The following is a 12,315-nucleotide window of genomic DNA, read 5'->3' on the forward strand; positions in this document are numbered from 1 at the left end:
CCTGGCCCCCCACTCTAGAGAAGCCGGCAGGAGCTGCTGCCCAGAGCAAGGCCACAAGCTCACGCGGGAATCCGAAGGCTCTACCACTTAGCCCTTCCAGGCAGCCTCCTTCCTGGGACCCCAGTGATCTGAGGCAGGAAGAATTTCTGTTTAAAGGATGTTCTATTGATGTTTTGTCTTTCTCCCTCTCTCCTTTTCCACCTTGTTGTCATTTGTTAATGACTTCCCTGTCCCTCATAGAACCTTTCCTTGTGCTGTAAGTGAAGCAAAACCAATGAAGGAGCAGGCCAGGACTGACCTTTCTCCTCCCCTTCCCTCCCCCAAGACCCCTGCCCTCCTCAGACCCATGGATCTCCCCTCCCGTCCTGGCTTTGAGTACTTTACTCAGGGCCCCTGGGTTTTCCCTTTGAATTCCTCTTATTTATCTTTCCTCACAGCACAGTAAGCGACAGGCCCTTCCTAATGGAAGGTCTAACCTCAGCTCTTAGCCTGTTACTATGGGCTGGTCTATCCTTGTGCCCACCCGGACCAGAGGGAGCTGCCCTGCTTCTTGATCCTGTGGGCACTTTCTCTGCTCCCATCTCTTTGCTACCACAAAACGGGTTCCTGTAAATCCACTTTCTCTTCAGCCCTCACCCTCCTCAGGTGTGGGGTCCTCGCAGTATCTCAGAGCCCACAGGTGCATGCAGTTTGGTGACTTCTTGTCTGGTCCCAACTAGAAGGGCAGGCTTAGAAGGGGGGCGGCATCATGGCTCCCAACCCAGCGCCCCAGGGGCCTTCCCACAATTTCCATTTCCCTCTTCTATCACCTTTGTGGAATCTCACAGCCTTTTTAATTGAATTATTAATGATTTGATGCATTCTTTCACACGACTGTGGATAGCTGATATTTCTTTTGAAGAGTGACTTTGGCCACTGATCTATTAGGGAGCTGCTGCTATTCTTAATTTTAATTTCCTCTGTGTCCTGCAAATGCTGGAGAATTTCTGAGCTGTTTGTCCCAAAGGATTCTCAGCACCTACATATCCACTCCCTTCCAAGGCCTCAGAAAGGTCACAGGAGACTTGACTCATTATACGGGGCAGAAGTGAGGCCTGAACAAGCAAGAGGAGGATTGAGGGAAGAGCCCAAGGGGCCCAGCCCCCCAGAGGGGAGGCTCGTGGCCCAGCCTTGGCCCTGTGGGGGAGGCCCTGGACCTCTCTGGGCTTCAGACAACTTCTCTCAAATGTAATTCTTACTTACATCAACGCCTTTGTACCAGTGTGGCCCACAAGCAGCAGCACAGGAGGGTTGGCCCTCTTTCCTCTTCCTGCTCCCAAGCCTCCTTTGGGGAAGGAGAGAAGGGGGAAAATCAGGCCCAGACAACTGGGAGTCCTTGAAGTGAGAGGGCAGGTGCCCCAGGCTAGGGGTGGGGAACTCCCCCCTAGGGTCTTGGGAAAGTGGCTTGGATTTGACCCCAGCACTTCTTGGTAGCCGGGCAGGACTCTGGAAAGACCTCCACCTGTTCCAAGTGTAACCTTAGGCAAGTCCCTGAACCCCTGCTTCTCAGTCTTTTCATCTACAAAAGGAGGATAGAGGCAGGGCCTGCAATCAGGAAGACTCCTCTCCCTGAGTTCAGATCCAGCCTTGGACAGCAACTTGCTGAGTGACCTTGGGCAAGTCGCTTCACCCTGTTTGCCTCAGTTTCCTCTTCTGTAAAATGTGTTTGTCCTTCTTGCCAAAGAAGACTATGCCATCAGAGAAATGATGACATGACTTGCACTTGACTTTGCTTTGAGTGAGGGAGGGCTGTGCAGGTCACCAGCCTCACTTCTCCTCCAGAGCCATCTGAATCCAGGGACCAGATATTCATCAGGATGACTGGAGATGACCCAGAATGAGGCAACTGGGGTTAAGTGACTTGCTCAAAGTCACACAGCTAGTAAGTGTCAAGTGTCTGAGGTGAAATTTGAACTCAGGTCCTCCTGACTCCTGCACTGGTGCTCTATCCACTGCACCACCTAGCTGCTCCTTCTATAAAATGAGCTGGAGAAGGAAGTGGCAGATCCCTTCCAGATGGGTCACGGAGAGCCGGGCAGGACTAGAACAGCTCCGTGGTGGCTGCCCGGCTCCAGGGATAGGACCTCGTGGTGCGGCACTGGGCGGTCCTGGGGCTGTTGTCATCGGGTCATCGGCCCCCACCATCGTTACTACCATGAGCGTCATTGTCGTCGTGGTCATCATCGCAGTCATGAGCACAATGACCAGCGTTCTTGTCGTTATCAGTCACTGTAACTGTATCACTGTTATCGCCATCGCTCCAACTGTCGTTAGCTAGCATCATTGTCGTCTTCCCCATTCTGACCATCGTTACTGTAATAACCATCACCCCTCCCGCTGTTGTCATTATCCTCATCATCATCACCCTTGTCATTTTCACCATAATTGCCATCATTATTGTTACAATCACATCATCATCTTCATCACAATCATCATCATCATTCCTGTTGCCGCTGCCCTCGCCATGGCCATCACCTTCTTGGGAGGAGTCCCCTCAGCAGTCCAGTCCATTTCTCAGAAGCACACAGGCTGACAAACCAAACCTGCAGCCCCTTCCCCTTGAGAGCACTGGGGGCCGTTGCCTCGGATGCCTTGCCCTCCCTCCCCTCTTCCAGACTCCCCAGGACTGTGCAGGGCAGCACCATCCTGCCTCGCCCTCCCCTCCACTGTTCCAGACTCCCCAGGACTGTGCAGGGCAGCACCATCCTGCCTCGCCCTCCCCTCCACTGTTCCAGACTCCCCAGGACTGTGCAGGGCAGCACCATCCTGCCTCGCCCTCCCCTCCACTATTCCAGACTCCCCAGGACTGTGCAGGGCAGCACCATCCTGCCTTGCCCTCCCCTCCCCTCTTCCAGACTCAACAGGACTGTGCAAGGCTGCACCATCCTCCCTGTCTTGCAACCTCAATTCTTTACTCCCTCTCACCCTAGGCATCCAGTCACTTCCAAATACATTGCTTTCTGCCTGTTCAGTATCTTTCATATTGGTTTCATTCTCTAACCCTTTTCTCCACTTGTTCTCCACTATAGCTCAGACCCTCGTCCTCCTCCTTGGTCTCTCAAAGCTCATTCTTCCCTTCTTCCTCCTCTCCACAGCCGTGTTGATGTTTCTTCAGTTCAGGTGTGATCATTTCATTTCCTTACCCAATACATTCTATTAGCTGCTTGTTGCCTCCAGGATAAAATACAGATTTTCCCGTTTGGCTTGTAAAGGTGGTCTTCCCCTCCTGCCTCTGACCTGTATGTTGTCTCATGACTCCTTACCTTGGATGGTCCCATCAGACCAGCCTCCTCCACAACACTATCTACACCCCCTTGTGCCAGCTCTCCCCAGGGCCGCTCCATCTACTAGTAGACCATGCCAACTTGGGCAAGTGACTTCACTTCTGAGTGCCCCAAGAAATTCTCTGAAGCCCTAAATTTCATTGGCAGAGGGAGTTTCTTCATTTGGGAACTCCATATGCCAAGGAAGTCACAAGTGAGATAAGGCAAAGAGAGGGGGCAGAGTGAGGAAGGAAGGGAAAGGAAAAGAGAAGAAAGACTTGTATATGTCCATGTTGTCATCCCCAAATAGCAGGGACTGCTGCCTGCTTGTCTTTGTATCCCTGACATCTAGCCCGGTGCCTGATACAGAGGAGGTAGGTGATTAAGGAATAACAAATTGGTTAATTGATGGGTACTTAACAAGACACAAAAACAAGAGTTCCTTGTCTTTAAGATGCTTATGTGTGTGACATATACCCTGAGAAATAAATACATAATGCAGATCATTTCAGGGCATACAGTACTAACTCCTAGGGGGAGTAGAGGCAGCTCCACAAAATGGAGGTGAAGAGGAAGGGTATTTCAGGTAGGAGACTCAGCCTGTTCAAAGGTGCATAGATGGGAGATGTTACCAAGAATAGTGCTAAAATGGAAAGCTACTGACGGCTCGCATCGTAGCCATCACCGATATTAGCTCCATAACCAAGCTCAGATTTGCTCACCACCCTCCGTATCAGCCTCTCTGGTGATAACCTCACAGGGCCCTAGATTCTCCCCCACACACACACTAAATTTCTCTTTAGAAGTTTTTGAGGACTCATTTGTTTTGTACATCTTTCCTTAGACATGAAAATTGATAGTTGTAGCTATGACTGGAAGGGACTTTAGCGATCTCCTAGTCCAGTCTAGGTCCTCAGGTGTCACCCTTTGATGAAAAGTTTGAATTCAGTCAAAGGACAGCACTTGAGGATCTAGAGGGCCACAGGTGGCCTTGAGACTGCAAGTTCCCTCCCCACGATCTAGCCAAATACCCTCATTCTACAGATAAGGAGAACCAGGGAAGGGAAATGACTTGTCCAACATCCCACCACAAAGTAGTGTTGGGACTGCAACTTGAGACCCCCACTGAAATGACTTTGACAGATTATGGCATCTCTTTCTTGAAGATCATGATGAAGAAGCACTACCACTATCGCCAAGGGCAATGCTTCAAGAATCTATTTCTCGGGTGTAAAGGTATCTTCCATTGATGCAGATCCCAGCTCCTCTAGAACTTGAGTCATGTTAGGGAGTTGATTGTGACTGACAAATATCTTGTCCTGGGGGCCAGCAGGTGATGAATATACTTGGGCTTCTTAACATTTTGTAAGTCCTAGCCCCCTTTGACAGTCTGATGATGCTTATGGACCCCTTCTCAAAATACTGACTTTAAATGCACAGAACAAAAGATTGGGTTACAAAGGAAACCGATCATATTGAAATACAGTTCTCAAAATATTTTTTCAAAAATGTTCACAGATATGAGGTTAAAACCCAGTGCTGTCTACACTGTGGTAGGCTGACCATGGGAGTTTAGTCTGGGGGTTCTTAAGCTGGAGAGCTTTTCTCTTGGCATATAAGCTTAATAAATCTTTAATGACAACTTTTTAAATGTTTTGATAACTTTGTTTAACTGGTTTCCTTTGTAATACTGCACTTAAACACATTCTGAGAAGGGGACCATCGGATTTTTCAGACTGCCCAAGGGGTCTGTGACACCAAGAATGTGAAGAATCTCCAGTCTAATCCAACCCCCTCATTCAACAGAGGAAGGAACAGAGGTACAAGGACGTGCCTCGTGTAATGAGCGGGTCCTGGATTTCCATCTCCATTCTCTGACTCCAAAGCCATCCTGCCTTCCTCATGTGCTATTTTTTGTCCCTCAGCCTGTGCCTTTGCCATCTGGCAGGGCCTGACCTGAGCCAAGTAGAGGCGTTGAGGTCAAAGACCTTGGCTGAAAGAGCGGCTTCGTTGGGGTGTTTGGAGGCTAACACTCATGACTGACACTTAGGTTGGACTTTGAGGTCGGCAGAGGGCTTCATCTCATTTGACCCTGGCCACCTGGGAGACAAATATGACAGGCATTATCACTGATGTTTTTGCTGAGAAAGAGAAAGTGTTCTGCCTGTAGTAAGCCAGCTGTTAAATGCCCTGGGCAGGATTGGACCCAGGTCTTTCCTGACTCTAAGTCTTTTATTGTTTGGTTGTTTCCAAATCTTTGCGACCCAAAAACACTGGAGAGGTTGCCATTTTATGCTCCAGCTCATTTTACTGGAGGAAAGTGAGGCAAACAGAATTAAGGGACTTGCACAGGGTCACATAGCTACTTGAGTGTCTGAGGTCGTTTTTTAACTCAGGACCAGTATTATATCCATTGCAGTGCCACCACATAGCTGAACCATGTTAGCTAGACTCCAGGTGCTCTGGCATGGGGTAGAATTGGCCTTCCCATAGACAGATTCTGCTTGGTCATGAGCCTGTGGTTCACTTTCCAGTGACCTGTCTAGAGCCTTTCTTGACCAGCGACCCTGGCCTTTCTCCCCCAGGTGCTGGAGAACTACAACAAGGGTAAGACGGCCCTGCTCTCTGCAGCCAAGGTCATGGTGAGTCCCACAGAGGTGGACCTGACCCCAGAGCTGGTCTTCCAGCAGCAGCCCCTGCCCAGCGGCCCCCATACCCTGGAGCTTCCACCAGCTGCCCAGAGGAGCTGCAGCATCAAGTAAGTGCCACTGTGACTCCCTAGGAAGGCTGGGTTGCTGGGGGCAGGGCTCTCAATGGTCTTCCATCCCCGGATTAAGTCAGTAGAGGGATGTCTTCTCCGTTAGGTGTTTGCCCAGTGAGCATTTCCCCTATACTGTGATGCCCACGCGGGCCCTGCCTGGTGGGACCAGGACCCTGGAGTCAGCAGCAGTCCTCCTCCTGCCACCCCTCTTGAGCCATGACCCTCCTCCTACCTCCTGAGGGGCAGAGCCCACTGCCACCCAGGAGCCTCAACCAACTGGCCCTCCCTGCCCCCACCCCGCTCCACCCCCAACTTGGCAGGAGCAAGTCCCAGTCCGAGATCAGCCTGGAGGGTTTCTATGAGACCAAGGCTTTGTCCCCCACAAGGAAGGACCCGGTGGAGCTGCTGCTGCTCACCACCCAGGAGCGCCTGTCGGTGGAGCTGCAGGCCCGGCGGGCCCCCCTCGCCACCATGGAGAGCCTGTCGGACAATGAGTCCGTCTACAGCTTCGACTCTCGTCGCTCCTCCGGTTTCCGCAGCATCCGCGGCTCCCCGAGTCTTCACGCGGTCATGGAGAGGGACGAGGGCCACTGCTTCTACATCGACCCGGCCATCCCCGAGGAGAACCCTTCCCTCAGCTCAAGGACAGAACTGCTGGCCGCCGACAGCCTGTCCAAACACTCGCAGGACACGCAGCCGCTGGAGGCCGGGCTTGCTGGCGGCAGCGGTGGGGAGAGCCCTCAGCGACGCTCCAGCGGGGAGGAGGGTGGCTCTTCCCCTGTCCCGGCCAGGGGGGAGCTGACCCTGCAGAATGGGCGGCTGGGGGACTCTCCGAGTCCCCAGGTCCTTGAGTTTGCCGAGTTCATCGACAGCCTCTTCAACCTGGACAGCAAGAGCAGCTCGTTCCAGGACCTCTACTGCATGATGCTGTCCGAGAGTCCCGGTGGCGACTATGGCGCGCTGCCCAAGTCGGTGAGCGAGCAGGAGATCCTGCTGCGGGCCCAGTACGAGCCGAACCTGGTGCCCAAGCCCCCCCGGCTCTTTGCCGGCTCCACCGACCCCTCGTCGGGCATCTCGGTGTCGCCCTCCTTCCCCCTCAGCTCCTCGGGAGAGCTCATGGACCTGACCCCCACTGGCCTGAGCAGTCAGGAGTGTCTGGCTGCAGACAAGATCCGGACTTCTCCGGCTGGCCACGCAGCCAGCCCCTCCAAGCAGGAGGACCTCATGATCTCGGCCCTCTAGTTCTGGGGTTGGGGGGAGCTCGGACCCACCACACGAAGCATGCAGCAGACCCAGGCCTGGGGTCGCCATCCCCTGCCTGCGCGCTGGCAACGGCGGGAAGCATCCCCCGAGGGTCCGTTGGAGTACTCGGGTGCACTTGCGGCTGGGGAGGGAGGGGCCGAGCTGCCAGCAGAGAGGGCGAATAGAATCACAGGGTCCATTTCCCTACCTCAGCCCCAGTCAGTGTAGGCTCCTGGGGTCCACCATGAGCTGGGGAGGGAGGTGAGCAGTCCAGGGTTCACCAAGGCCAGCCGGGAGGGGACTGGGCAGCGCTTGGCCTCCCATCCTTCCCCTCTCCCCCTTCAGCAACAACCTTTCCAAGGCTTCTAGGAATCATCATCTACTGTTCACCTGGGTCCTGCCCCTCTCCCCACACCCACCAGCCCACCCCAGCTTTCTTCCTACTCTCCTTGGGGAGGAGAAGGAGCCAGGGTTAGGCGCTGCCATTGGCCATCTCATCCCTGGCCCCCAAAGCCCCAGATCTGTTGTTGGCACTTGAGCAAGACCGGCCTCCAGCTGCCTCCCCAGCCATGTCCCTCGGTCCCTGTCTAGGGTCACAGTCAACAGTCACAAACTGTGTATGTTTACAGATGCCCGGGCTCAGCCCAAGATGGTTCTGCTGTGCCAGGTCTAGCCCAGGGCTTCCTTAGGGGTTTTTTCAGGGCCACCCCTTCCCCTCTGTCCCACCTCCCCTGCCCCTCTACAGCACTCCTCAGAGGCCCTCCTGAGCCAGAAGCTTACTTCTCTGGCCCTGGGACCTCCCCTGTTTAGTTGCACTTATCCAGTCTCTATTGAAGGCTTCTCAGACCCTGTGAGTGTAGATAGCATCCTGGCCCTAGGCTTTGAGATGAGCTTTCTGCAGGAGATGGGTCCCTGAGTCCCCACGGGTCCTGGGGATGGTGAGGATGTGGGGGGCAGACCAGGGGTGTCAGGAGGTGGTCGAAGGACCCAGTGCCTCTCCCTTGTAGGCCTTAATGGCCCTGGCATCAGGGCTGCCAGCTGCTCCCTGCTGCAGCAATGGCCCCCATACCCCCTTTCTCCAGCCTCTGTAACACCCCACCCCACCCCAAGCTGAATCCCAGCTGCATGGTGAGCTGTACTGCTTCAGAGAGGAGAGAAAGCAGGCATGTTGCTGCTTGCGGGGGTGTTCATAGGCCTCCCCGCCTTCCTGCCACCTGCATGCATTCCCTGAGCTCAGGGCGCTTTTGGAGAGAGGGACCTTGCCTGCTTCCTTTTTCCCTAGACACCTTGGATGCCAGTATTTGAAATGAAACCCTTTGCTACCTCCTCCTTGCCCTGTGGCTCCCCGGACACATCTCTCTTCTCAGTCCTCTGGAGAGGGAGGCTGTTGTCTGGTCCCATGGCTGGCCCCATGCTCCCATTAGCAGTTGGACTGAGGAATATTGCCCTGTGGAGAAGGGGGCATGAAGACCTGCTTGGGCTGCCTTAGAAAGGGATGTCTGAGGACCCTCCAAAAGGGTTGGGTTCTGTGGCCTCCCACATGCTGCCATCCCCACAGAGGTGCCCATCAGAGACTGAGCCTCCCCTCACCACTATCCAACCCCCAGGGAGCAAGCCCAACATCTAAGTGTTTTCAACAGCCAACATTTTCCTTGCTTAATTTGGGGTGAGCCTGGGAAAAGGGTGAGGGAGCCAGAGCCCTCTGGATTGGAGCACAGATATGGCCTGGCCAGTTGTACGTGTGTGTGCATGTGTCTTCCCACAGAGTCCAAGCAGACAGTGGCACCCCTGCTTTGCTCTCAACCTTCCCCCTTCTCCCTGCCCCATTTCCTGGAACTTTGGCTTTGTTCCTGCTATTGCCCCTTCATGTGCCACCTCCCCGCCAGACTAGGATCATGGGATGAAGCTCCTGAGAGACTCCTCACCAGCCTGCCCAGGCTCTGGGGGAGGACTTCTGTTGTCTCCATGTCTCCTCTCTCCTGAGGCTTCTCTTTGGGGCTGGTTCAGATGCCTGGATGGCATCAGAAAGCCAATGAGTGAAGGTCACCCCTCCGGAGGGGCCTTTCTTTCCTTTGTCCAGCTCCATACCTACCCCAGTCCCTGTTTTTTTCTGAGATTCCAACCTGGGCACTTTGAAAGGAAGGGAATGCCCATGATGTACCCTGGTGGTCAGACAGTGTGGGCCACGGATGAAGAGGCCTTATGGGTATTGGTCCCGTGCTTGGGTCACAGTGAGAGGACTGAGGCCAGAGAGCTAGCCTCTATCACCTCCTCCTCCTTGTCCTCCATCTGCATTGCCCTCCGTCCCCTGGAACCCTTGCTCTAACCTACTTCAGGGATCTTGCTCTAGGCTCCTATGGGGTAGGCTCCCTGTGGGCACAGGCTGGTCTCCAGCATGGAAGGGAGTTGAGGGGTGTGATAAGCTTGGGTGTGAGGATGGGCTGGGATGGGTTTAGTGTCTGTTTTGAGGTACGCTTTCCACAGAGTTGCCTTCCCCTGACCCTGCCTCAGCCTGCCAAACTTCTGCCGCAGAAGCAGAGCTAGCTGGATGCTCCAGAACCCCAGGTCTCCCTCCCCCTCCATGAAGGCTGTAGGCACAGTGCTTTAGGGCCAGGTTGGCTAATCCATGATCTCAAGGCCCCTCTACACTGGAGAGGGACAGGTTCTCTCCCAGATGGTCCCAAGAGATGTTTACCCCTCTAAGACTCCTAGGCTCTAGCCTCTAGTAGAAAAGAATCTCCGGGTATAAGGAGTCACTCCATTTTTCTCCTGGACCAACAGGGAGCCTGGAGCAGCAACCTCCCACTTCCACTCTTTAATCCCCACCTGTGGCACAGCCCCCACTCTGGTTCACCCTCAGAGCCCTGCCCTCCGTGTCCCTGAGCTGCTTCGTTCTCCAGGGGCCGACAGAACCTCCATATGCAATCACTAAGGAAGCAACCAGGCCCTCCCCATCCTCAGCCCTCTCTCTCTGCCCCACCTCTGGCCCCCACAGACAGTCATGCACTCCATGTGCCAATCCCACCTGACTTTTTTGTACCTAATGTATGAAAGATCCAAACTAATATTGCTGTAAAAAAGAAGAAACAAATTAATATAGCTTATTCTATAAATCTATCTGTATATAGAGGTTTCTGTATATTGTATAGAGCTGTGTATAAATTGGTTGTAGAAGCAGGCTTGGTGTGAGTGACTTTTCCCAGCAGGCACTGGGGACAGGCAGGGGACACACACCAATCAATGGCTTTTTATTCAGCGTGGGGCACTGTTCTTGGTTCTGGAAATCAGACAAAAATGAAGTCATTCCCACCTCAAGGAGCTTACATCCGATGCTCATTTCAGCAGACCGACCTTTCTCAACATCTGCCCATCAACAAGCATTTCTTATGCCTTTTTTCTGACTGCTGGCTGGGACGGTAGACCGAGTGCTGGACCCCAAGTGCCTCACACGCTTCTTATTGGCTCTTTGGCCCTGAGCTAGACCCTGAAGCTCTCTCCAGGCACCTTATCTGTCAGATGAGGACAGCCACGTGGCACAGTCGCCTCAGTTTCCTCATCTATAAAGCGAGCTGGAAAAGGAAGTGGCCTTTGCCAAGAAAACCGCAAATGGAATCACAGAGAATCAGACATGACTGAACAGTAATGACAGCGCTTGCTTTCCAGAGTTCCAATGATACGATATTTGTAAAGCACTTTGCAAACTCTCAAGTGCTTTATAAATACTGGTTATTATTATGTGCTGGGTCCTATGTTAAGCACGAAGAAGCACAGAGAGAGTAAAAAGTAATCCCCTCCCCTCAAAGAGCTTATTTTCTAGTGGGGGGGGATAACATACAAATTAGTGGGTCCATATGTATACATATAGAGTAGGTGGAAGGTGACATTAGAAAGGCAGGACTCCTGTAGAAGGTGGTGTTTGAGCCAAGTCACGAAATCCAAGAGTACTGAAGGCAGAGCTTTCTAAGCATGGAAAGATTGTCGGTCCAAAGCACAAAGATTCTGTGTTCAAGGAACTGCAGGCAGCTGGGCTAGCATGGTTGCATCGGAGAATATCTGGAGAACCCTGCAGGTTAGAAAGGGGCCTAGTTCTCAAGAGCTTTCAATGTCAAAGATGAGGAATTAGAGTTAGAAGATGGGGGGCTAGGGAAAAGGGGGGGAAGAGTCAGTGCACAGAAGCCACAAGCCCAAAAGGGAAGGGAGGGAAAGGTCGAACTCCTGGACATGCTAGTATCCTGGATAAGCAACGGAAGAGAAGCATACTTCGGTGCTCCTATGAATTCAGACTGGAGTGAAGCCCTTATCTCTTAAGGCCCTGAAATATCATTAGGAATAGGAGTCACACTTCAGGCTTGTTTCCAAGCCTCATCCAGCCTTTGTATTTCCATTATTTCTTTCCCATCTCTCTGGGAGCTAGTAAGATGAATCAGGAGACAGAATCTTCGAAATATCGTGGGAAATCCTCATCTTAGACCTCAGTCTGGAAAAAGAGGTACTCAAGAAGGGACTTTCCTTTCCCTCTTTCCCCAGTCCGAGGTCAGGACTTTGGACCAAGGCAGTGTCCTAACCTTAGAGCACCTGACTTGCCCTCCATGCACGTAGCCTACTGTGGTAGAATGAGCACAGGATTTGGAGGCAGAAGACTGGGTGGAACTATTCATTTGGCCACATATTCCGGTGTAATCATATAGTACAATGGGAAGCATTCTAACTCTAAAGCAGCAGAGGATCTGGGGTCAGATTCTGTCTGATATTTACTACCTATGTGACTTTAGACTAGTCAGTTAGCTTCCCAGGGCCTTAATTTGCTTAAATGTAAAATGAGGAGTCCAAACTACTTAGTTCAGCTCTAGATCTGTTCCTAGAACCTTGGGCATCAACCAACGTCTACTATATACCAGACTGCTGGGCTTGAAGTCGGAAAGACCTCAGTTCGAATGTAGCCCCAAATACTTGCTAACTCCGTGACCCTGGGCGAGTCACTTAACCTCTGTTTACTTCCATTTCCTCAAC

General features: G+C 52.7%; 1 protein-coding gene across 5 annotated transcripts in view; it reads left to right on the top strand.

The window, feature by feature from the left end:
- Positions 1-10,482, top strand: part of DAGLA (diacylglycerol lipase alpha) — a 74,357-nt gene extending 63,875 nt beyond the window's left edge. For 3 of the 5 annotated variants that reach the window (XM_072638841.1, XM_072638839.1, XM_072638838.1), the window contains exons 19-20: positions 5,888-6,060; positions 6,384-10,482. In XM_072638841.1, the coding sequence (XP_072494942.1) occupies positions 5,888-6,060; positions 6,384-7,305 (1,095 nt within the window). In that variant the 3' untranslated portion in view covers positions 7,306-10,482. The remainder of the gene's footprint in view (positions 1-5,887; positions 6,061-6,383) is intronic. The other 2 variants (XM_072638842.1, XM_072638843.1) reach the window with 2 other exon arrangements.
- The last annotated feature ends 1,833 nt before the right edge of the window (positions 10,483-12,315 follow it).

Source organism: Notamacropus eugenii, chromosome 2, assembly GCF_028372415.1.
Source record: "Notamacropus eugenii isolate mMacEug1 chromosome 2, mMacEug1.pri_v2, whole genome shotgun sequence".
Classification (NCBI taxonomy): domain Eukaryota; kingdom Metazoa; phylum Chordata; class Mammalia; order Diprotodontia; family Macropodidae; genus Notamacropus; species Notamacropus eugenii.